The sequence below is a fragment of the Baudoinia panamericana genome (genome assembly GCF_000338955.1).
Source record: "Baudoinia panamericana UAMH 10762 unplaced genomic scaffold BAUCOscaffold_9, whole genome shotgun sequence".
Taxonomy (NCBI): domain Eukaryota; kingdom Fungi; phylum Ascomycota; class Dothideomycetes; order Mycosphaerellales; family Teratosphaeriaceae; genus Baudoinia; species Baudoinia panamericana.
This window is the reverse complement of record NW_006911265.1, coordinates 177,613-201,227: the sequence shown is the minus strand read 5'-3', so window position 1 is coordinate 201,227 and position 23,615 is coordinate 177,613. Positions and strand designations below refer to the sequence as shown.

At 54.4% G+C, this 23,615-nt stretch overlaps 11 protein-coding genes across 11 annotated transcripts; 6 read left to right on the top strand and 5 right to left on the bottom strand.

Moving 5' to 3' along the window:
* Positions 1-23: 23 nt before the first annotated feature.
* On the bottom strand, positions 24-1,322 carry BAUCODRAFT_547292 (uncharacterized protein). Its single transcript, XM_007680098.1, has one exon. The coding sequence runs from the start codon at positions 1,243-1,245 to the stop codon at positions 139-141; it is 1,107 nt and encodes a 368-aa protein (XP_007678288.1). The 5' UTR covers positions 1,246-1,322; the 3' UTR covers positions 24-138.
* A 75-nt stretch (positions 1,323-1,397) lies between these two features.
* BAUCODRAFT_158010 (uncharacterized protein) lies at positions 1,398-3,178 on the top strand (the record flags this gene model as incomplete). Its single annotated transcript, XM_007680097.1, has 3 exons — positions 1,398-1,453; positions 1,503-1,545; positions 1,603-3,178. The coding sequence occupies exons 1-3, from the start codon at positions 1,429-1,431 to the stop codon at positions 3,176-3,178; spliced, it is 1,644 nt and encodes a 547-aa protein (XP_007678287.1). The 5' UTR covers positions 1,398-1,428.
* A 27-nt stretch (positions 3,179-3,205) lies between these two features.
* Positions 3,206-4,775, bottom strand: BAUCODRAFT_149557 (uncharacterized protein; the record flags this gene model as incomplete). Its single annotated transcript, XM_007680096.1, has 3 exons — positions 3,206-4,474; positions 4,531-4,701; positions 4,758-4,775. The coding sequence occupies 3 exons, from the start codon at positions 4,773-4,775 to the stop codon at positions 3,206-3,208; spliced, it is 1,458 nt and encodes a 485-aa protein (XP_007678286.1).
* A 377-nt stretch (positions 4,776-5,152) lies between these two features.
* Positions 5,153-6,369, top strand: BAUCODRAFT_546940 (uncharacterized protein). The gene is made up of 6 exons (XM_007680095.1): positions 5,153-5,425; positions 5,481-5,672; positions 5,732-5,774; positions 5,822-5,938; positions 6,000-6,071; positions 6,149-6,369. Exons 1-6 carry the CDS (start codon positions 5,222-5,224, stop codon positions 6,199-6,201), a joined length of 681 nt encoding a protein of 226 aa, XP_007678285.1. The 5' UTR covers positions 5,153-5,221; the 3' UTR covers positions 6,202-6,369.
* Positions 6,370-6,425: 56 nt separating this feature from the next.
* BAUCODRAFT_35606 (uncharacterized protein) lies at positions 6,426-8,033 on the bottom strand. The gene is made up of 2 exons (XM_007679808.1): positions 7,169-8,033; positions 6,426-7,109 (listed from the first exon to the last, which is right to left on the bottom strand). Exons 1-2 carry the CDS (start codon positions 7,775-7,777, stop codon positions 6,813-6,815), a joined length of 906 nt encoding a protein of 301 aa, XP_007677998.1. The 5' UTR covers positions 7,778-8,033; the 3' UTR covers positions 6,426-6,812.
* BAUCODRAFT_35603 (uncharacterized protein) lies at positions 8,034-10,305 on the top strand. Its single transcript, XM_007679807.1, has 3 exons — positions 8,034-8,464; positions 8,525-9,751; positions 9,813-10,305. The coding sequence occupies exons 1-3, from the start codon at positions 8,199-8,201 to the stop codon at positions 9,964-9,966; spliced, it is 1,647 nt and encodes a 548-aa protein (XP_007677997.1). The 5' UTR covers positions 8,034-8,198; the 3' UTR covers positions 9,967-10,305.
* Positions 10,306-10,768: 463 nt separating this feature from the next.
* BAUCODRAFT_35599 (uncharacterized protein) lies at positions 10,769-12,578 on the top strand. The gene has a single exon (XM_007679806.1). It carries the CDS (start codon positions 10,775-10,777, stop codon positions 12,308-12,310), a length of 1,536 nt encoding a protein of 511 aa, XP_007677996.1. The 5' UTR covers positions 10,769-10,774; the 3' UTR covers positions 12,311-12,578.
* Positions 12,579-13,847: 1,269 nt separating this feature from the next.
* On the top strand, positions 13,848-16,003 carry BAUCODRAFT_124025 (uncharacterized protein; the record flags this gene model as incomplete). Its single annotated transcript, XM_007680094.1, has 2 exons — positions 13,848-13,996; positions 14,047-16,003. The coding sequence occupies 2 exons, from the start codon at positions 13,848-13,850 to the stop codon at positions 16,001-16,003; spliced, it is 2,106 nt and encodes a 701-aa protein (XP_007678284.1).
* Positions 16,004-16,399: 396 nt separating this feature from the next.
* On the top strand, positions 16,400-17,750 carry BAUCODRAFT_73431 (uncharacterized protein; the record flags this gene model as incomplete). Its single annotated transcript, XM_007679984.1, has 3 exons — positions 16,400-16,922; positions 16,985-17,391; positions 17,439-17,750. The coding sequence occupies 3 exons, from the start codon at positions 16,400-16,402 to the stop codon at positions 17,748-17,750; spliced, it is 1,242 nt and encodes a 413-aa protein (XP_007678174.1).
* Positions 17,751-18,678: 928 nt separating this feature from the next.
* On the bottom strand, positions 18,679-19,966 carry BAUCODRAFT_73281 (uncharacterized protein; the record flags this gene model as incomplete). Its single annotated transcript, XM_007679972.1, has 2 exons — positions 18,679-19,702; positions 19,770-19,966. The coding sequence occupies 2 exons, from the start codon at positions 19,964-19,966 to the stop codon at positions 18,679-18,681; spliced, it is 1,221 nt and encodes a 406-aa protein (XP_007678162.1).
* Positions 19,967-21,061: 1,095 nt separating this feature from the next.
* Positions 21,062-21,436, bottom strand: BAUCODRAFT_48561 (uncharacterized protein; the record flags this gene model as incomplete). Its single annotated transcript, XM_007679939.1, has 2 exons — positions 21,062-21,118; positions 21,173-21,436. Coding segments are annotated over 2 exons (321 nt in total), but the record flags the coding sequence as incomplete, so codon positions are not given.
* Between the last annotated feature and the right edge of the window lie 2,179 nt (positions 21,437-23,615).

The window sequence follows — 23,615 nt, the reverse complement described above, 5'->3', positions numbered from 1 at the left end:
GAACGATGCAAAGTAGCGGACCTTATGTGCGATGTAGAATGTACAACGTACAGCTTGTCCTGCGATGGGTGTCCCCTAAGTAACTCCACAGATTGTACGGAGAAGGCAGGAATCGAGCAATCAGCCTAGGTTGTCATTTCACGTCGCTGGCTTTTCGCTCGTCAAGGATCCCTCCGCACCTTTATCCCACCCACTCAACCTTTTGATAAAGTCTCCCGGCGTCTCCCTTCCCCTCTCCTTCCTAGCCAACCGCTTCTTCTGCTCCTCCGCCCAGTGCTCCCGCAAGCGATCCGCAATCTCAATCTTACTCCTCGTCTCGCCCGCCATCAACTGCAACTCAAGCTCCCGCTCCATCGGCGTCATTTTCTGCAACTTTTTCATCAACTGCTGTCGCGTCTCCGGCGTATAGTCCTCCAACTTCACGCCCTCCACGCCCAACTCCAACGCTCGCTGCCGATTCCGCGCCCAGGCCGAGTCAGGCCCCAACGCCTCAGTCAAGTTCTCCGGTGACAGCAAAGGAGGTAATGCAGGCACCTCCACGCCCGCCTTCTTCGCCTCCTCCGCCGCCTCCTCCCGCGCAAGCATCTCATGGTACAGCTTATCCGCATGCATCTGTATCCGCTCCTCCTCCTCCTCACTACGCTGCGCACTCAGATACCCCAGCGCCTTCAAGAATCGACTCTGCATCGTATAACACCTAAAGAACGCCCTGTTCTTGCCGCGGCACATGTTCATGAGCTCCCACGCACTCCCGTTTTCCCAGCAATCTCGCTCAGCCATTTGTTCTTGCACGCAGTTCTCGACCGCGGCGGTACCGATGGCGGCGCGTCGGTCTTGATAGGCGTCTATGACGTCGCGGAGGCGGTCTTGGTCAGTTTTCGCGGTATCGTCAATCTCGGCTTGTGGGCGGTAGGAGGCCCAAAGGTGGGCGTAGCGGCCATCTGGGTAGAGGGACTCGGCTGGGACGGCGGGGGCAGTGGTGGAGGCTTGTTGCTGGTCTAGTCGTGCTACCCGCGCTTCTTCCCTCTCGGCGGGCGACTTAAAGCCAAGTTGGGCGCGGTAGGTGTTGGGTGCGCCATCTGTGGACGGTGATGGTTGTGCTGCTGGGGAGGAAGCAGAGGGTCGGGTGGCCTGGCCATTGGAGGGAGATTCCTTGTCAAGAAAGTCGCGTAAAGTCGGGTCAAGCTTGCTGTATGGATCTGTTGCTGCTGGTGTCTCGCTGGCCGAGCCCCATAGCCATCCCATCCTGATGTGCTTTTCCTATTAGTACTTGTGGAGAAGGAGAGCTTAGAAAGGCTCAATATATACGTGTTAGGAACATCGTTTCTCCGGCGCAAGTCCCAATCCGGAAGTTGAACAACATACCCAGCGTTTCTCTATTTACTGCGCCCGCTGCACTCAGCCCTATCAGCATTTGATAGCTACAGCATGTCACAGAGTACTCCAGCTAAAGGTGAGTGTGCATTGCCTTCGGCTGGGATTATCACTTATTCGCTCGGCAGAAGCGCGCTATGAAAGACATCTTATGCGACAACGGGGCGCAGGGTACTTACATCGTGTGCATATTGGGGGATGGCAATAGCTTCTCTGACGCGTATACAGACCTCGAGGCGACATCTCGGCTAACTTTGGCTTCTCTTTCGACTTCCCTGCGCCAGCTGCGATCGCACCAGCAGTAGATCCCAGCGAGCCGCCTACCAAGCGGAGGAAGATACATGCGCCAAAGAATGATGTGCTCGTACCTACTGTCACCGTCGTGCCGGATAAGCACCCCAAAAAGGACGTGGACTTGGTGGCGGAGGTTGGGGGAGACGAAGCGGCACAAAAGAATGTCTTGCAGACGGCGCCATTAGAACTGCTACATGAGAAGCCCAGAGTTGGACCCGGCGATGATAGCTTCGTTGTCATGGTGAAGGCACGAACTTTTCGGGCGAGGCAGTGCAATCGATCTGCAAGGCCAACAGAAGGTCTCTCGCGGCCGCGTGTTGAACCCGATGCAAAGGAAAGCGAAGCAGAGAGGTCAGCCGAAGAGCAGGCGGCTGCTGTGACTTCGCAAGCCAGCCCAGCATCGCCGCAACTTTCAAGAAGGGGGCAAGGTCGGAAGCGTGGAGCGTTGCAAACGACCGACTATTCAGCAGCTCAGCCCAAGCCGGCAAAGCGTAGACAGAAGGCTGAAGACAGCGTGTCTGCGCCCGCAGCGGAAGCGTCCGCTCCTTCCCTGCGTAGAGCCATGCAGCGGTCAGCCGCAATGAACATTGAGCCGGAGGAAGCCGAGGCTTTAGGAGGAAACAATGTCCGCCGAGCACTGGCTGAAGCAGACGCCAACATCACGAGGAGGTCGGTATCGCCGGAGAAGCAAGCCAAGGCTGAAGTTACTGAGAGGCGAACCGTGGGCCGTAGAAAACCGCACCGTAAAGCAGAGCCGAAGAGCCAAATGGCTGCAACATCAACGAAGAAGCTCCGCATGATCCGTGTAGAGGCAGAATCAGAGCCGGAGGAACAGCAGCTGTTATCGGGTGCCCAGGTGCAGGCGGAGCCGCCGTCGGCCAATGAGCTGGCGGAGCTGGTTGCTGCGGGAGATGTCTTACGTATCGCACGCGTCTCGCCTGCGGTAGAGCCAGCAGCGAAGTTCAAAGGCGCGTTGCAGCGAGCTGCAACGAAGCCTAAGCGGTCACGCCAAGCAAAAGCTTTGGCCGGACCAGAAAGTCACGGACCTGACAACGCGCATCGAATCCCCGCAGCCAAAGAGAAGGCTTCCGTAGCAGGTACAGTGGAGAGTCAGGAAGCAATGGCGATCTCTCTTGGGGTGGCGCCAATAAAGCAAACCCCGGGGCTGGAAGCACAACCGGATCCTGCTAAGCAGACCGAAGCGCATTCGAGCGCGAAACATGCCGTCAAAGCGAAATCGGCCACAGGGAAGAGGCTGGTGCGTCTGCATAGCGCGACTACTACCGGCGAAGACAGCCTCGACTGGCTCCTCGCGCCTTGCAAGAACGATACTTCGCGCGCAAAACCTACAGTGCCCCCGACTCAGAAGCGTAGAAGCTTCGGTGAGCTCGCTGATGTGGACCTGGATGACTTGGTCACGAATATTGCGTTTATCGCTCCGGTATCGGCCGGTCGTGAGGAAGGCGGGTTGCAGAGTCGCCCGGTGTCAATGAAGTCGCGTAGGAGGTGAGAGGGTGCGTCCACAGCACAGCGTCACTCATCCTTCCTCTTGCAGCATCTTGAGCGCGGGTCCCACAAGATGCTGGCTGCCAGTAATGAGTGTGTGCACCTCGTCGTATTGGTCTCCTTGTCGCTTTGCTGCTTCAAGAGCCTGTCTCACTGTTGAATGGAACGTCACTTCGCCCTCTGGATGGTACTGGCGCCAGACCGGTTCGAACAAGGCGAGCGTTTCGTCTCCGGAACAGCCCTCGCCACCAGATACTTCAGGATAGGTAGTGAAGATAGCATGCCGTATGCTGGCTTCGGTATCCCGCAGAGCTTGGGCAAGGCTGGCCAATAGCGCAGTCGAGTCTCTTAGCTCGTTGATATGAGCGAAGACCAAGACTCGGGCTGTCTTCGAGCTTTGCTTTGACGCCGCGGAAGCTGCTTCTGCGTACCATTGAGCAGCAATGCGGACACTCATCTCGTTGTGGGCGGAATCCAGGAACCATGTGTTAAGACCATGCCGAACAACCTGAAAGCGTCCGGGCCATGTCCACTGCTCAACACCTTTCCGCACGTCGTCTGCGGTCAATCCCTGGGATGGCGCGTTGCGACTCAACCATGCTTCGGCGGCTGCAACGGCAAGAGAACCATTCGTCCGCTGCACGCTCGGACAAAGCTGTGTCGCATTCTGCGGCAACCTGTCATCCCTTTCCACAACACGCAAATCTACCCCCTTCTCTGCTGCTCGCTTTCGTAGAGCACTGGCAGCCATATCATCCTGCGTGACAGTCAAAGCCGTAGCACCCGCCTTGAAGATGCCGGCTTTATGCCATGCAATTGAGTCGAGCGTGCTTCCCAGCATCGCCGCATGATCTAAGCCTAGCGTCGTAATAGCCGTGACAACAGGTTTTCGTATCACGTTAGTAGCATCGTACTCACCGCCAGCATGTGTTTCGACAATCGCTACGTCTACTTGCTCGCGGAGGAAGACATGGAAGGCTAGTAGTGCAAACAGCTGCAAATAACGTGGTCCCCGCTGAAGAACTGGCCTAGATGGGTCGAGAGGGGCTTGAAGCTGCGGCAGACAGTCGTACAGCTCGAAGAAGTACTTGGCGAACAGTGTCCCGTTTAGAGGCTTAGAGTTTATGCGAATTCGTTCCTCGGGTACAATGAGATGCGGCGACGTATAAAGACCGGTCTTGCGAGGGTAGCCGGTTCTTCTTCCGTGAGCTCGCAGGATAGATTCTGTGAAGGAGCAAGTGCTACCTTTGCCTTTGGTGCCTGCAACGTGAATGATGTTGAGCTTGCTGAGTTCGGAAGCCTGCGATCACCATCAATTACCTAGCGTCAAGAAGCCTGAACTGTTCGGAAGCATACCGAATGCCCTATCTGCTGCAGCCACTCTGCCATCCCATCGATGCTGGGTACACCCTTCAAGCGTGGCGAACCTGCCTCGAGCTTGGGTAGCGACTCTGACAGCAGGTTGGTGGCATGGCTCGTTTCCGGTCTTACTGACCGTCTCCGACTCTCAAGGATATTGATAGCTTCCTATGGCGTTTGTTAGTCTCCTAGATATGGATGTCGGCGCTCGCGGGTGGGACAACCGCATAGGTCCGGTCCATGTGCTTGGTGCTGTACCGCTTGCAAGGGCCAGCTACAACGTAGGGTGTAATACCACAATGCATGCGGGCAGAGAAGCAGCGTAGCGTATTGTGGCAGGTCTCGAATGTATGAACTAGCATTGAAGTGAATGGTAAGAAAAAGAGAAGAATGATGCGGATTGGTTATGGGAGGCTTCAATCACTCACGAAATGCCCATCTGCACAGGAGTACCCGGTGGCATACTTATCACATTGCCCATGTCGTACAAGGACGCGCACGTGTGGGAAGAACAGAACAGAACCACAGCAGTGGGTTGAAAGAGTCATGGTGGTTCAACCAAGGTCCCGTCGGGCTCCACCTCCGCCCTCACCGACACCGATGCGGAGACACCTCCTCCTTCTCCGCACGACTTTACTTCGACAGAGTATATTGGCGAGAGCATTGCTACATTTGACAGAAGGCGACAATGCCGTCTCCGTCGCTGGACAAGCAGCCTTTCACCTTTGCTAATTTACCATATGGTATCATTTCGACGCCAACCGAGCCGAAACCCCGATGTGCAGTCGCCATTGGAGACCATGCCATCGATCTGGCCAAGTATTCGAAGAACGGGAGCCTGTTCGAAGTTGAATCAAGTCACAATTTCATTGCTCAACAAGCGTTTTCCGAAGTACAGCGTCGTTAACAATTTCCACGAGGACACACTTCGCTGATGCGTCGAACAGCCAGCGTTGAACACCTTCGCCGCACTACCTTGGTCTGCCCGACGAGCTGTGCGTGAGCGAATTCAGAAGGATCTCAAAGATGACAAAGTGCCCGCATCTTGTCTCGTTGAACTGAAGAATGTCACAAGTCATCTACCTATGAAAATGGGTGGCTTCTCCGACTTCTATACCTCGCTTGAGCACTGTCTCAACGTATAGCAGCGTCCTCCACACCTTTCAGCTTGTGTGGGGCACTGATTGATCATCCGTAGTGTTCAGGAGAAATGTCGGCGAATTCGATAGCAAAGAACTGGTGTTCGTTTCCCAACGTCCTTACTCAACCGAATGCTGATACTGTGCAGACTACGCTCCTTCGGTCTATAACTCTCGCGTTTCCTCCGTGCTGCCGACTCCTCGCGATATTCCGCGACCGAAGAACGTTTACTTCTCCGCCGGCATAGATTCAGAACCGAAATATGGTGAGCAATCCCATGCAAACCTTCGGAGACATGGCTGGTACTCATATCCGTCGATTTGTAGGGCCCACACGCAAGATGGACTTTGAGCTTGAGATGGGGTTCTTCGTTTCGCAGCCAGTCCCTTATGGCCAAGGTATGCCCATCGCTCAAGCCCGCGAGCACATTTTTGGATTTGTCATGCTCAATGACTGGTCTGCACGCGACCACCAGCTGTTCGAAATGCGGCCTTTAGGACCATTCCACTCCAAGGGCTTCGGAACTAGCATCAGCAATTGGATTGTCCCCATGGAAGCATTAGAGCAGTTCGCATGCCCACCGAACACCACACAAGATCCACCGCCATTTGACCATCTTGCCTGGCCAGATAAGGGAACTGGCGCGCTTGACATCAAGCTTCGGATCAAGCTTGTCCGTGACGGCAAGGAAAGCGTATTGGGAACGAGCAACCTAAAGTACCTATACTGGACGCCATACCAACAGTTGACACATCATGCGGCAAGCGGGTGTGGAATGCAAACGGGTGATCTGATCGGCACTGGAACAATCTCCGGGTCAGGTCGCAATGAACAGGGCGAGAAAGCGGAACTAGGCTGCTTGTATGAAGCAGAGCGGACAAAGACAAAGATCTTGCCACAGAGCAGTGGAAAGTATGAGGATGGGTACCTTGAGGACGGGGACGAGATCATCCTGGAAGGGTGGTGTGATGATGGGAAAGGTGGCATTGCGCTTGGGTTCGGCGAGTGCAGAGGTCGGATTCTACCGCCTAATTGACGGGACAGTAGGTTCATCCTCAGCAATCGCCACATGTACTCCCGCCGGACTGGCTAGCGAAAAGGAGATACAGTGGTACCAAAAGTTATAGAGCAGGACAAAGCTACCCTCTACGCCGAGTGCTTGGCGTAGTTCTGCTCTTATCTGTGCCTGTTGCCGTGCCCTTTGACGCTTGGCCATTCATGCCTGCAGCGCTTTTCGCTGCTTCCTGTCCGCTCGGCTGAAGCTTGCTCTGCGGCGTACTCTTGCTCTTGGGACTGTTCCAGTAGTACACCACTTGCGCCGCAAGCACAGCATTGAGCACAAAGCCGGCAATGAAACCGTACAGGATGAGTCTGTCAGGCACCTCCTGCAAAGTGGTGAAAATGCGGGAAAGGGAGCCTGCGAGGTAATTGAATACCTACCGTCCAGCACCGTCAGCGTACGCGAGGAGAAGGTGAGGGTACACATGCAACGTACTGCAAACGCGGACAGCTGTCCAGTGCCGCCCTCCCGAAAGATCGTAAGGATCTGTGGCAACTTGCTTGCTACACCCAGTATACCAGCGCCGGCTTGAAAGTACTGTAGCATACCCATCGAGGTAATGCTATTACTGTAGAGCGCAAACGCCGCCCCAGCTAAGCCCGCAATGAACACACCTGCTGCTGCTGCTCTTCCACTATACTGCAACACCAGCACACTGATCGCAACATTCTGGATGGCGATCAATGCGATCTCCCCGTACGTGCTAAAGGGGAACTGGTTCCGCACGTTGTAGATGAACGTGATCAGGTAACTCGCAGTCTCCAGAAGGTAGGACAAGAAGCTAATCCCCTCCGCTGATTGGGAGTTGAGAAGCTTGAGGAGCTGCGGGATCTTTACGATGGAGCTCGCGCCGATGATGCCTATCCCGAGTGCTTTCGAGATGGCCAGCTTCATACATTCCGCATCGGTTATGTTGATGTTGTCAACAAGGGATGCGTAGCACACCGGGCCAAGCAATTGCGCCGCTACATCGCTCAATGGCTTTGGGAGATTGTGCGTAATAGGCTGAAGAACAGGGCGGAGAGTCCGCTCGATCGTCTCCATTGTGTCGTGTGCTGTTATGGTGATCGTTCAAGCTGTGATCTCGAACAGCTGTCGCTAAGCGCATATGGAGCGTACAGGTGGCTGCTCCTAATACGTCACTCGATTGAATGCACACCCTCAGAGTTGAGAAACACTGCCCGTCAGCTGCCTACATAAGTCACTACATTGTAGTACTGTCAGCACCCCTCCCGTCACTGAGGTCCAGTCATCACTCAAGGTACCGACAGGCTACTTAAATTCCCATCTCTGTCTCGCATCTGTACAAACAATGCTCACTAGGTCTTGAATTCTGCAGCCTGCCAATTCCGGCTGAACTCCGTATTCCGTATCAACGTTGATGTGCTAAGTATACCCAGTCTGCTTCTTATGTCCTCTTGTCACACACCACGCTTTTGGAGCATTCGAGCTTCCTCCACGAACAATGAAGCGATGTCTCCTTGCACTGCTCCCAGCTGCCTCCGCACTCGAGACGTGGGTCGGCCTGGACCAGCAACCCATACAGGCAAACCTATCACAGGCATACGATCCTTTCGCGGGCGAGGGGTTTGACAGATACGTCAATGACGTACTCGCCGAACAGCATACACCTGGGATTGCCATTGCGGTCGTTCATGGCAACTCAACATATTCCCGAGCCTACGGTTATGCGGACCTTGAGTTGAAGATCCCAGTGACACCGAAGACCTTGTAAGCCCACTTGCGGTCCGCTTCAGATCACCTGAAGCACAGCTGATCATTCACGCGTAGGTTCTTCGCGGGGAGCACAACTAAATCGTTCACAGCAGCCACTACATCAAAGTTGGTCGACTCCAACGTTACCGAGTATGCTCACATCTCCTGGACTACCAAGCTTGTGGACCTCATCCGAGACGATTTCGTACTCGAGGATGACTACACAACCAACCACATTAATTTCGTTGATGCACTCTCGCACCGTACAGGGATGCCACGTCACGACTTGAGCTGGATCGGCCATGACCCATCGTTGCGGGATATCGTACGACAGATGCGATATCTACCGTTACATCGAGAGCTCAGAGATACCTGGGAGTACTGCAACATCATGTTCAGCGCTGTGAGTCACGCCATCGAGACGGTGACGGGAACTGCAATGAGCGTACTGCTACGTCAATGGATCTGGGAGCCACTTGGCATGACTGAGACTTTCTACGTTCTGGCTGATGCATTGGCCTACGTCGAACACTCACACGACATCACAATGGCTAGGAGCTATGAGTGGGTCAACGATACCTCAAGCTACAGCAAGTGGGCGCTCTCTGATCTACCTCCATCGAATGGCGCCGGAAGCGTAATAAGTAATGTGCTCGATTACACACACTGGGTTCGCATGTTTCTCCACCCGGAAAATGCATCCAATCCTATTAGCACAGCTGCAATCAAGCAAATGACCACCCGCCATATGATTGTGAACGGCGACTCTTCCCCCAGTCAAGATCTGACGTACGGTCTGGGACTTGAAATCGCCAGCTACCGTGGTCATCGCCTTGTCGAACATGGTGGCGAGATTGCGGGATATATGACAGGCATGTTCTGGCTACCTGACCTCGACTGGGGCGTAGTTCTCATGCAGAATACCGACTCTTTTGCTCATGTTAATATCATGTGGAGCATGATTGACGACTTTCTGGACACGCCGGAGAATGAGCGAGCTGATCCAGGTGCCATCGAGCGTCTTGCACGGAGCAAGAGGCTCGAGCAATCGAAGGACCCGAGAAAGTATCTATTTCCTGACGCTGGCGCATTGGCAACCGTAGGTCCGGCGCTATCCCTACCGCATTACGAGGGAATATACAGTCATCCTGCTTATGGAAATCTTACTATTTCGATCTCTTCTGAGGGGAAGTCGACGGCAGAGTCACGGTCAGGAGCTCCGCTGCCACTGTACGCGCGTCCATCAGCGAAGCATTACTGCGATCTCAGTACTATCTTCCATCACGTTAACGGAGAATATTGGTGTGTAGATGAAGGCTAGATAGCCTTACTTGCTGCTGGAACCTTGCTAACGGTCGTGTAGGTACGCTCACGTGAAGTCAGGGCCAGGTCACTGGTTGATCGATGAATATCAAAAAGCCAGATTTACCATAGGGTCCGATGGTAAGGTCAGCGGGCTTGGTCTGCAAGCCGAGAAGGCGCTCGATGAGCTTGCATGGTTTGAGAGACTTGCGTGAGCGTCTGACGACATCGCGAAATCATTCTAGACTCTGTTCGCAGGCTGCGGACACCGCGGGTTACCACAGGTTAATCAGTACCCTGCGTCCTTAATAGCATCATTGCCAACAGATCTCGTGCGTTGCGGTTGCTCGACACACGGGCGTTGGAGGCTGTTGAAACGAAGCTCGATTCAGTGATTCAACTGGGGTCTGCGCACCGTCCTACGGAAACGCCTTCTTTCTGTCATCGATTTGCCACCTCGCTCCGTCTGCGCTGCTAATTTGCCACCTCGCTCCGTCTGCGCTGCTAACCCGCCAAGCGCTGTTGCAAAGTCCGTAGTGGTTCCGGGGCAGTCCCCCGGACCCCTCTAGGATTCGTCGCTTGTAGTACTGAAGGGCTCGGGTCTTGTATTTGTCGCCATACACTGGGAGGCAGTGGCACAAGAGTGCTGCATTATGGAGATATCTGTGGTCACATTCGAACGAGGCACCCTCCAACTCGCACTTCGACCGAGGTGGTTGCTATGCCAGCCTTGAGGTCTGCATAGCGGCTATGATGAGGTATCCACTCTGTCATGCTTCGGGAGTAAGGATGCGATTTCGTGTTGGCGAAGATGACGAGGTGAAGTTTGAGGCGAAACGGCACAAAAGCGTAGGCGGAACTTGCCGTCAAGCTCACCTCCATTAATGACGCTTCAATTGTTCGGTAACTTGAATCGTTATGTGCCAGCTTCAAAGTCATCATGCACAATCCATGGGAATGACACGCTCTCCCGGTTGAGCACTGAGAACTCCACCGCAGCGAGCTACCATGGCCAAGGAAAACATGAAATGCCTGATTGTTGGCGCTGGACCCGTAGGCGCACTGGCGGCATTGTATGGTGCCCGGAGAGGATGGGATGTAGAGGTGTACGAACTGCGAAGCGACCTTCGCGATGTATCAACAACGCCGCTTAACTTCACCAAATCGATCAACCTTGCGCTGTCGGAACGGGGCATTAATGCGATGCGACAGTCGCAATCTCAAAACTTGCTCGATACGGTGCTTTCGGATACGATACCAATGTACGGCCGCATGATTCACGGTCAGGATACCGCTGGTCAGCTTACCGAACAGTCACAGCAATACGATGTGCATGGACGCTTCATTCGAGCCGTCGACCGCGCAAACCTGAACAAACTTCTTCTCGACGAGGTGGACGCCTTACCCAACGTCAAGCTTCATTTCCAGCATAGGCTCACGGGAGCCGACTTCAAGCGGCGGAAGGCATGGTTTGAACAGAAGTCGTCTCGAACACCTCAGACAGCAGATGCCGCTCAAGCTAACCAAGATCAACACGATGGCAGACCCAAAGAGATTGAATCTGATTTCGATCTCATCCTGGGCTGTGACGGCGCTCACAGCAGTGTCCGTTACCATATGATGAAGTACGTCCGCATGGACTACGAGCAGAGCTATATTGACACGCTTTGGTGCGAGTTCACCGTTCCGCCTGCGTCCGAAGGATCTGGTACCACGCCATCAGCGCGAGACGGCTTCGCTACCAGTCCTAATCATCTCCATATCTGGCCAACCGGCAACAACATGTTCATTGCGATACCGAGCGTGGACAAGTCCTTTACATGCACACTGTTCGCTCCATCTGCCGAATTTGCCACGCTTGAAAAAGATCCAGACAGCGTCCTGCCTTTCTTCCAGGCCAATTTCCCCGGCGCGGCCGAGTTGATTGGCTACAACGAGGTTCGCAAGCAGTTCCTGCAGAACCCTCATCTTCCGCTTATCAGCATTAAATGCTCACCACACACCCATTCCTCCACTGGCGTGATCATTGGGGATGCCGCACACGCTATGGTGCCGTTCTACGGTCAGGGCATGAACGCCGGCCTCGAAGATGTTCGAATTCTTTTTCAGCACCTTGACGCTAATCCTTCAACTAGTGCGGGCAGAGAGGCAGCACTAGCATCCTACAATGCCGAGCGGGTACCGGACGCGCACACAATCAACGACTTGGCGTTGGCGAACTACTGGGAGATGCACGCCGGCGTGCGCTCGCCTCTGTACCTTTTGCGAAAAAGCGTCGAAGAATTCCTTTCGGACAGGTTACCCAGCACTGGGTTTGCAACACAATACAGTCGTGTCAGCTTCAGCAACCAACGATACTCGGAAGTTGCGCGCACGGTGGCGAGGCAAGGCAAGATCTTGTTTGGCGGCATGCTTGGAGGTATCGTCCTGCCGATTGTTGGGTGGGCATCGTGGTGGGTTTGGCGGTGGCAGCGTGCGAGTAAGGCGACCAGAGGTGCAGCAAGGGGCGGAGCGTGGCTGGGCATGTGGTGGGAAAGGGTAGAAAGGGCATTCACATGATCAAGGGCCCAGTAGCATGCCTCGCAAGAGATCTATCTATGGTTTGGCTTTTGACGACGATCCTGACGCGGCTGTGTACGAACCACGACCGGCTTTATGCAGGTGCGTCCGATACGCCACGGCTCGATCGCCGCTTTCAGGGAGCTTCGATTCATTTCGCGAACTACTCGTAGCAGGACACGACTGGATTGGGCAAAGCATCTCGTCGTTTGCACGGCGAGAGCATTCCTCACTCTCCTCACATGACTATCATGCGTTGACAAGACAACAAGGCAGTTAAGACACAACTGCCGACAAAGGGAATGGATACGGATCCGGATCTTAGCGAGCTCTATGCCATAACCGAGGTAGGCGAGGAGTGTCTGGTTGAGTTCGACGACCACCTCTTCTTGCGTGACCCGACGTTTGTCGGGTTTCGAATCGTGGCCTCTTCGTGGACGGCCTTGAAGCACCCACGCTACGCGATACCTCGATCAGATCAAATGTTGGCTCGTGTCGGTGGATAATGCGGCGGGACACTACAACTTGCCGTACCGACAGTCCAAGCGGAAAACGTACTGGCCGTTCTCGGACAGTGAGTTATGCCGGGTCTTCACAGCAAACAGGTCACCAGGCTAGTTGAGCCGGCAGTCAGCATGAGAACAATGTTATGGACTACGATAAAGCTTCATTGCTGGCTCGTGTGCGGCGCAGGTCGATGTAGGATATCCTGGACACGCACATGAACGCGCAGGGACAGACTCCTCGTCGAACCTCCGTGACACTGGCCCTCGCTCTGAGATAAATGTACTACCCGTGAGACTTAAGGCCGCTGAGGAAATCTGAACCGAACCATCGAAAGGAATGAGATAGGTCGCATAGAGGACGTCGCAGAATCCGTCTAGAACATTCTGTAATTTGACGTGAGTGAAGGCTCATGAAGCGATACGGGCTTATTGTGATGAGCCCAGCCGTTCGCAGTTCAATCCACTGGAGGCCCGGATAGATTCACTCGCTTAGCCATGGGATTATAAGTGGAGCTCGTAGGTTCTTCCTCGCAGCTTACGCGAGAGCTTCAAGTCCCTCCACTTAAGGACCATTCGCAGATCCGTACCTGCAGTTCATTCGCTAGCCACATAGTAAGCGCTGGTGTCAATTAGTGGTTACGCTATGCGCAGCACTTCCCTACCTGACTACTACAGCACGGAGGTGCCTCCGAGCTTCATACCTACGTAAGCAATCCTTGCCTTTGCGCTATTGAGACCATTTCGTTCACTTGCGCTCGGCATGAAAAGCTTCCTCGGAACGCTTCCTTGGGAAGAGCTTCGATTGCTCTAAGCTTCCTTGTTAAGGCAGGCCCAGCCTAGAACTACTGTAGGGCCGAAGATCAACCATCCGCCAAGACCACGTGCAGTGTTTGATTCGCCTCGTGCCTCAACTTCTTCCAACCCACTTACCAAAACGAAAAAACACGCCCGCCGCTTGTGAAGAATCTGCAGTAATGCTGCCGCTGCTAATGCACGGTGCGCAGCTCACGATGCCGTTTGGGTGAGCTTAGATGGGTGCTTTTGGCAGCTCGCGACATAAAGGTACCGATCGCCGTTGTCATGGCTCGGACGGCACTTCACGGCTTTCGAACACCAAGCGAGCCGTAATCTTCACGATGTTGGTCACTCTTGCTGCACTCAGCGCCTTTGCCGTGACAGGGTGAGTAATTTGAAAGAGCTTCTCTGTCAATGTAGCTAAGTACAACACAGCACCGTTGCCAGCCCGCAATTCTGGGGCGGGCATAGGCCTCCATTCTGGGGCTCTGGACCCGAACCTTCCGGCTTCTGGGGCTCGCCTTTCTGGGGCTCGCCCTTCGGCCATGGCCCGGAGTGGGCACAAGGTGCATCTTCGTCTGTCGCCTCTACGACCTCGGGAACATCCTCCGCCTCGTCTTCTTTGGTAGTCGCAACGTCGTCTAGGACCTCCTCTGCTTCGGTTTCTGCGGCAACAGCAACTACATCAAGAGCGTCCTCCGCCTCTTCTTCCTTGGTGACGGGAACTTCATCGAAAGCGTCCTCTGCTTCGGCGGCGACTCCAATTTCATCAAGAGCCTCTTCCACTGCCTCTTCCGTGGTGATGATATCGACGTCGAGAGCCGCTTCTGCAACGAGTTCTTCGGCAGTCGCATCATCGCCGAGAGCGTCCTCCGCATCCTCTTCTTCGGCAGTCGCATCTTCGTCCAGAGGGTCATCCGCATTGTCTTCTTCAGCGGTCACATCGTCCTCGAGAGCGTCCTCTGCTTCGCCATCCTCGGTAGCCCCGTCGTCGTCGTTGAGAACATCCTCCTTTGCATCTTCCTTGGCTGTCCCGACACCCTCCGGCACTCCAGGCGTCGGCTCTACGCTTTGCGATACCATCGGATCCGGCTATCAATGCCAGAACAACATCTCCCATTTCTGGGGACAGTACAGCCCGTATTTCAGCGTGGCGTCTAACATCAGCGATCAGCTTCCAAGTGGCTGCAGCATCACTTTCGCTCAGATGTTGTCGCGTCATGGTGCCCGTGACCCCATCGCCTCGAAGACGACGTCGTACAACAACACCATCAACAAGATCCATGCTAATGTCAAAAACTACACTGCCGCTTACGCCTTCATCGCCAATTACTCGTACACCTTAGGTGCTGATCAGCTCACCATATTCGGCCAACAGGAGCTCATCAATTCCGGCATTAAGTACTTTGACCGGTACGCGACACTCACTAGCCGGTTGAGCCCGTTTGTCCGCTCCGCTGGAGAGGCGCGCGTTGTCGAAAGTGCACAAAACTGGACGCAGGGCTTTGACTCCGCTAAGCTGGCTGCTGGGCTGAGCGACCCGACCTACCCGTACCCAATCGTTGTCATTCCGGAAGATGCCGGCGTGAACAATACCCTGAACCATGACCTTTGCAATGCTTTCGAAAACGGCCCCGACAACAGCATTGCAAGCAGTGCCCAATCCAAGTGGACAGCCGTCTTCATTCCGCCCATCCAGGCCCGTCTCAATGCTGGCATGCCCGGTGCGAATCTTACCACGACTGACACTATCAACATGATGGATCTCTGCCCATTCAACACTGTTGCATCCTTGACCGGAGCCATCTCGCCATTTTGCTCTCTGTTCACGGAGGCTGAGTGGCACCAGTACAACTATTACGAGACCCTCAACAAGTACTACGGTTACAGCTATGGCAATCCCCTGGGACCTACTCAGGGTGTTGGCTTCGGCAACGAACTCATTGCACGCATGACGAACCAACCCGTCCATGACATGAGCAGCACCAACACTACTCTTGACAACAACTCTACAACCTTCCCCCTTGGCCGACAACTTTACGCAGACTTCTCGCACGACAACGACATGACCGCCATCTTCTCCGCGCTAGGCCTCTACAATGGCACCGGGCCTCTCTCAAACACCACCGTCGTCGAAGCTGAGCAAGCCAACTACTACAGCGCAGCCTACACCGTGCCTTTCGCTGCCCGAGCGTACTTTGAGAAGATGCAGTGCACCGGACAGTCTGAGGAGCTCGTACGCGTCATTGTCAACGATCGTGTCCTTCCTCTCACGCAGTGCGGTGGTGACAACCTCGGTCGTTGCACCCTCAGCAAGTTCGTTGGCAGCCTTGGCTTTGTACAGTCGAATGGTCTCTGGAACCAGTGCTTTGTCGGCAATTATTCCTCGTAAGCAGAGCAAGGCACTTGCGATGCAATTGCGAGGTCAGTTCCCTATATGGAGCGAGGGGGCAAGACTATGTACATATGAGTTCGAAAAGCAACAACTACGACTAATGAAAGATAATTCTTGAGTTACTGTCCGCTCGGCAATATGGATCATCGCCGCGGTACCTGACGCGTGCGAATCTTGACTTCATTCTGCCCCGCACATTGCACACTCACACTCTCGCCATAGAAGCGGGGACATCACAATGTTCATAACCAATGTACGACCACGTATGCCCTAGGTAAGTAAACTTCCCCGATTGTCAGATTTGTTCGCCATTTCTGTGGTGAAGTTGCGAAGAGTTTCATTTTCAGGGTGTCCTTTCCTTGATCTTTACACCATCTAGTTGTATTGGTCATCATGGTGAACCAAAAGGCTCAAGATGCTGTCCAGAAGTCCCTGGACAGTGTGACTGGAGACAAGTCGACAGGGGTTGCAGGCCTGGTGTTCGTAGCCATTGACAAGGAAGGCAAACAGATCGCAGCGCACGCATCCGGCAAAACGGGTCTGAACGATCGTCCACCGATGACAATGGATACCGTGTTCTGGATTGCGTCGTGCACAAAGCTCCTCGCCACGATGGCTTGTATGCAGGCAGTCGAGCAAGGCAAGCTCAAGCTCGACGATGCCCAGCAAGTCTACAAGCTTTGTCCGGAGTTGAAGGAGGTGAAGGTCCTTCAGGATGACGGCAAGCTAGTCGACAAGAAGAACGACATCACTCTGAGGATGTTGCTGTCTCATACTGCTGGATTCGGTTATGAGTTCTTCAATCCCAAGCTCCGTGATTACGGGCGACCTGCAGGCTTCGATGTTTTCCACGCCGATGTTGACGACCTTATGCGCATGCCGCTCGTCAATCAGCCCGGAGACACTTGGGAGTACGGTATGTGGTGGAAAGACTTCGATCTTGCTTGCGGCCTAAGCCGTGGCTGATGTGCTCCCTAGGCATCAACATTGACTGGGCGGGCATCGTCCTCGAGCGAGCGACTGGTGTGAAGCTCAATGACTGGATACAGCAGCAGATCATGCAGCCACTCGGGTTAAAGAGCGTCAATATGTTCCCGACAGCGGATATGAAGAAAGAGCTCGCATACATGCATCAGCGCTGGCCCGGTGACCCCAGCAAAAACGAAGAGCGAGACCACATGTACCGTGAGCCAATTCTGGCGGAAACGGACAAGCAGAAGGAGCGAGTCTTCCACAGTGGTGGCGCTGGAGCGTATGCCAAACCAGCGGAGTATGTGCAGGTCCTTGCTGCCCTGCTCAACGACGGCACAAGTCCGATTACTAAGAAACAGATTCTGAAGCCGGAGACTGTGAACATGATGTGGGAGAACCAGGTTCCGAAGATGGTTCGTATTTCCACAGCTGCTTAGGAGTGGTGCTGACGATGGGGAAGCCCGACTTTGCGCGACAGGGTGTCCCTGCCGCAAAACCCGAGCAGACAAATCCTTCACCAGAGTTCTACCCGCAAGAAGGCAATCCGCCTCAAGGCTGGGGTTTGAGTTTCATGCTCACTCAGGAGCCGGGAGCAACCGGTAGAGGACGCAATACTGCCTGGTGGGCAGGGATAGCGAACCTCTTCTGGTGGTGCGACCGCGAAAAGGGCGTTGCGGGTATGATCGCATCCCAGATAATGCCGTTTGGCGACCAGCATGTCATGGGCCAATGGGGCGCATGTGAGGCGGCAGTTTACTCCGCTCTTTCGTGACCGGATAGCAGGCTGTAACAGGGCTGGCGAAAAAGCGTTGAAATCGTACTCCATGTGGAGAAGCAGCTGTTCTTGTCCACCTCGGCTGCTGTGAATGTTGCAGCTCGCTCACGATTGGAGGACATGATTGCGCTACGCAAAGGATATGATTGCGCAGTGCGCAGGACATAACGTGGCGCCAATCAACGGCATTTCTATTCCATGCAATACTCACCGCCGTCGAGGCTGAGTTCTTCGCCGGTTCCTCTAATAGACACATGTTCCACCTGAACAAGGTTTTCCTTAACAATGCCGAGCCCATGATGGTGGCAGCTGGCTGTAGCGGTTCCATTGAAAATGATTTGGTATGCTGCAGACTCAGGTAGACGAAAGAAATGCCGAAGACGTGACACTGACAGAGTACTGCAACAATGGTATGTCTCTGTCGCAACCATCACTGCCGGATCTTGTTGCAGAGACGTTGCAGCAATGGATGCTGAGCGCCCACTTCGCCTCTTGCGACACTCAGCCTTCGACCATCCTGTCGCGCTGGGATGGGATTCTTCGCCAGCTGTCACATGGCTTGTAAGCGATTGTTCCCTCATTTCAGGGTTCTAGTTGCGGAACCGCTCGTCAGTGCTATGCACTCGGCACGGCACATGATGGCGCCAGTGATACAGCCAGTGACACAGAGAGGACGTAGGCTCGCTCGGAGTGGTCTTCATCAAGCCTGCGGCGCATCTTTCTAGTAGCCTGGGTTGCCGGACAATGACTGTACACTGACACAATGCTCTGGGTCGCGTGACCGAATTGACCCGTCCAGCATCATAGCCATTCATCGGTGGAGATCGGGAGCAAAGCTGGCTGCCCAGTAGCGCACAGCTCAAACTGGGGCATAGTCGTCGTCTCACTATTCACACCCGTGCGGGGCGACTGATAGTTTGGGACTTCAGCGTCGCTTACGTACGTTGCCGTTTGCTTCGGTATGCTTGCCGTTGCCGCTCGACTGGAATGCATCTTTCGCGTGGTTGTGCTCGTCGTGATCATGAGCGTGCTCCTCATCTTCGCTGTCACTCAGCCTCCCGGCGACGAACTCGTCTGCAAAGGCTGGAGCATCTGCCGCCTTGTCTGTGAAGCGCACCAAGACTCTCCGGACACCTCGTACCCTGGCAGAGACCTGTTGGCGCACAGCTTCTTCAATCTCTTGCGCACGACCAGTAGTCAAGTACGAAGGGGCAGCCACTTCGAGCTCTACCAGAAAGTTCTGCCCGGACTTTATGCCTTGCACGCCCTGTAGTTTGAGCTCGTCCTCAGCGTACTGTCCTAGAGCAGCATTGGCGGCGCTCTGAACACTTTGTTGGATATCGTTGTCCATGGCGACATCCGTGAGCTCAAGTACGGCTGCTCTAGTGTTCACCCACCCGGCTTGTACGATCATGCCACTTATGATCAGACCGCCGACAGGGTCAAGCCACTGCGCGTTGCGTATGAAGTTACTCATTGCAATCACAAGCAGCGCAACGAATGAGGTCAAGCTGTCGATGCGGTGGTGGTAAGCGTTACTGGCCAAGACGCTGCTTCGCTTCTGTCTCGCCACCTTTATGGTTGCTCGATACAGCCACTCCTTGATAACGATACTGCCACCAGCGAGCCACGCCGCGTTGATATCAGGACCCACGGACTCAACGCCAGCGTGACCATGGTGATGTCCATGCTCGAAGATGCCTAGAGACGAGAGGAACGATCCTACCTCTGGGAAGAACTGCTGGCAGAGCGCCATAATAGCTTGGAGACCGATCATGATGCCACCAGACAGTAGCAAGCCTGACACGCCCAATGCACCAAGCGACTCAACCTTACCGAAGCCCAGCGGGAAGCGCGAGGTCGGCGGTTTGAGAGAGTAAGAGATCGTGGCTAGTGTTGTGATGTCCGATACAAGGTCCGTCATTGCATGTAACGCGTCAGCGGTCAAACTGCGAGTAGTCATGGTTAGCCCCCCGTGCGAAAGAGAGTGTCGTGTGACTTTGTAGGTTGTCTTACGCCTGCGAATTGAACAGGATCCCTCCAGTCCCCTTTGCCAACGCCATGCCCAAGTTCACATACAGACCGATCCTTGTTATGCGGACACCGGGATCGCTCTTGTTCCGACTCGTTAAATACGTGTTGTCGTGATGGTGGTGACTGTGACCCGCATGCGTCCGGACCTGAGGCCCATTGAGACCGAGATCCACTGCCATGGTCCGTGGCGCTTTATGTATTGAGGGTTTGCGGATACGATGGACTATGGAAGCCCACTGGTGTGGACTACGTTGCGGAAGCGGCGATGTCGAATGAGCGTCGAAAGGGGCGGCTGAGACGGCTGAGCCAGACAGTAGCACCCGCCGCTGCTCTAAGGAGGGGTGAAGAATCTTGCAACTGAAGTCTGTAATGCGCAGTATGTTGTTGTTACATAGCAGGCTCCTGGAACCGTGCCGGCCGCAGGGCAGGGGCATCCGCGCTGAAACACACAGGAGAAAGCAAGAATGCGGTCGACCAGCGACGCACAGTATCTTCTAACCGCCTATAGCAGCATCGAGCTTGACCAACAATTGCGAAACAAACCGAAGGCGGCTGTTGGAGAATCCTACATTGAAATAGTAAACAGAATGCCTAAGCCTTGCCTCAGCGGACTCAGACGCTTCGCTGATTGGATGCCGAGACTCTGCTTCGGGTTAATGAGCTTCTCGATGGCGGCTGAATGCAAATGACACTGCAGCATCATGCTTACTCTAAGATGCTACTCTAGATGGTTATCTATCGTACATTATCTGCCACTTTGGCCTTTAGGGACAGCTCGCTATCGTACACACAAAGTCACGCCCGTTGACAATCCAATCGCGAAGTATCACGGCTAGAATACCTTTCTAATAATGCTGAGCGGTCTGGCGCACCGAAGGCGGCGCATCGTGAGGCGATAGTACTGACTGGATGCTGATACGCCCGTTAGAATCGGGTGAGTATCGAGAGAAGCTCGTGACCGGTTTGGGAAAGGTGGCTTCTTCCGGGCTCGTAGAGACGTCAGTGCCGCCGACACTACAACTGGCCCTGGCTATTGGCGGCGGAGGTTGATAGAGCGGCAACAGCTGTGGCAAGCTGTGCGAGCGTGCATGCTCTTGAGACGGTTGCGGAGTGTAAGTGTGGGCGTCCCATGAGGCAGACTTGACATGTTGGCCGGTCGGCTCGCCCAGAACTAAGTCCGTCTCAGTGTCTGAGCTGCTAAGGCCAATACCGGAGTCACTGGTCTGGTCTGAAGTACCTCGCTCCTCGAACGGTTGGGCCTGCGTTGCAGATGCTCGACGCTGAGCTGTTCGCGCCGTGGACTGTAAGCTCTTGAGTCCCTTCTCCATGCACTAGATGGTTGCATTAGCAAATACTGGCAGAAGAGTGGATGGATAAATGCTTACCTTGGCTTCCACTACCGTCCATTTCTCGCCTACCCGGTTGGCGAGGGTCTCCCACATCTCTTTCCGGATGAGCATGTACTGTTGAGCGAGTAACTCAAGCTTCTGTGCATCCCAGTCTTCGGCCTGACGTCGCTCCATCAACCGCTCGTACCGCTTCCGGCAAGCATTTGCCGTCTTGCTTGGGAAGTTGTGCTGAGCGATCGGACCCCAGTGCAGGCCAGAAGCGCGCGCTTGCAACAATACCTCGTCATCGGACGTGCTCCAGATTGCGGCGTTGCGAGAGCCAGAAGTAGAGGATATTGGATACGGTGTGGCTGTGACCGAGGAATGACGGGCAACAGCCGGCCTTATTTCCTTGGGCATGATCGTCGGAGACTCAAAGTGTGGCATAAATGGCGTTTCGTAAAGCGTAAGTCGTGAGTCGTGATGTCTTCGTGGTGCGGGACGTAACAATGATTTATGCGCTCCGCTGGTAATGGTAAGATCTGTAGACAAGAGCTGTGCGGTGCGTCAAGCACGGCGGGACAATCGCACGAAAGTGTAAAGTAACAATGATTAGTAGGAGTAATGCAACGATGCCAGACCGAGCCCACAGTGAATCGCAAACACAAAACAGACAAGGAAAGAAGTGGGAAAAGGTTGTATGAGTTGTAACTGAAGCTTGAACGCCTGTCGTTGCAGGCCCGGGTGACGGCGGACGACCTTATACCGACCGTGGTGATTGACGTCTAGGGGACGACTGCGACCTGGGCGGCCTGTATAGGCACATACGAAACTCCACAATGACATGTGCGCGTCTACGGCTCCAAGAGAGGGCTGCGAGCCTTCCATGCTTCGAAAGGCTGCGACCGGCGCGAGTGCTGTAACGGGCGCTATCTCATAACGCTTAGAGCAGAGCCATCTGAAGGAAGCGAATGGTCAAAGGATGTCGGTTGCGTCATGCTGTATGCACAGAACGTCTGCCCAAGGCGTCGCGCCTGTTTCGAGCTAAGTTGAGCTGTTCCTGCATGAAATGACATTGTTGTTACGATGGTGAACAGTGGCCGGCGTCTAATCTGCGGCCATCTGAGGTGGGCGGCTACGTCTACTTGACCGCAGGTCCTCGTGGGAGCTATTTCGGTCTGCGATCCTGCCGCCGACCCAGCAGTACGGGGAATGCACGTCAGTAAACAGCATCGCCAGAAGACGCTTACAATCGTGTTTCAACGCCGTCATGAGCAAAGGTTGGTGGCCACGGAGGAGTCCAGGAGGGAGGTGCCGATCATGGCCATAAGCGCCGACTTGCGCGCGACCATTCACCCGTCTCACATGACGGTGAGAGACAGATTGGAGGCGCATTCCCGGTCCATCTCGTCCCGCACTCGGTACGCTTCTCACCTGTACATATCGAGCGTCACATCCTAAGGAGCAACGTAGCCGTGTGAGAGAAGATGTTCTTCAAAATCTGAGATTAGAGGGAGTCTGTCTCGAATAAGGTACTGAGTCTTGGCCCGTGCGCGAGGTGAAACGCTACTAACTTTGATCGGCATGGTGAACTTCACGTCTTTGACCTCCAACTCTTCCATGAGACGCCAAAAAATAGATTCCATTTGCGCTGCTCTATCGATCGCCTGGCAGCAGTCGCTCGGTCGTAGTCATGGCGAAGCAGAAGCAACTCACCAAGCTTCCTAAAAAGCGTAAAGGTACTGTCGCAAGCCCACAGACGGCTGATGATTTCCTACAGCTTGCGGATCATGAAGAAGAGACTGGCGGTTTGTTTGTTCCGTACTTTCTGGTGACGGATGACACGTAGTGACTAAATGCACATGACAATAGGAAAGTGGCGTGCCGGGGACAGCCAGAAATCAGGCCGAGCGTACCTTCGAGCCTTGGACCTGTACGATCAAGGCTTACAACGCCATCCTTCGTCCTTCGACTTAGCTTACAACAAAGCTCGGTTGGAACTCGAAGTTACGCAACGTCCGGCTTTGATCACTCACATAGGCCTGCCCAGAGCGCAACTCCTGAGACAAGCCTTAGTATCCAATCGATATGCTTTGAGCCTGTCAACCGAGAATGCAGATGCACTTTTCAACACTGCGCAAGTCTTGATCAGTCTGGCGGAGGAACTCTCCGAAAGCGATGGTGACGACTCTGAAGCCGTTTCCAGCCTCCAGGGAGCACTCGAACTGCTGTCCGTATGCCTGTCGCGCCAGGAAATGTTACTGGAACAACAACGCGCGGCTTTCGAAGCTTTTGATGACCTCGAGGAGGGTGGCGTTCCAATTGAGACGGACCAAGAGCCAATCTCCAACAACGATTCCGATATTTCTGAGCAGACTGTGACCATTGAGCATCCAGTAGCTCCCAATGATCTGCTCGACACTATCTCCGCTTCGCTGTCAGCGTTGACCACATTAGCTGCGCTATGTCAGCCTAGTGCACTACAAAACCTCGCGGAAAT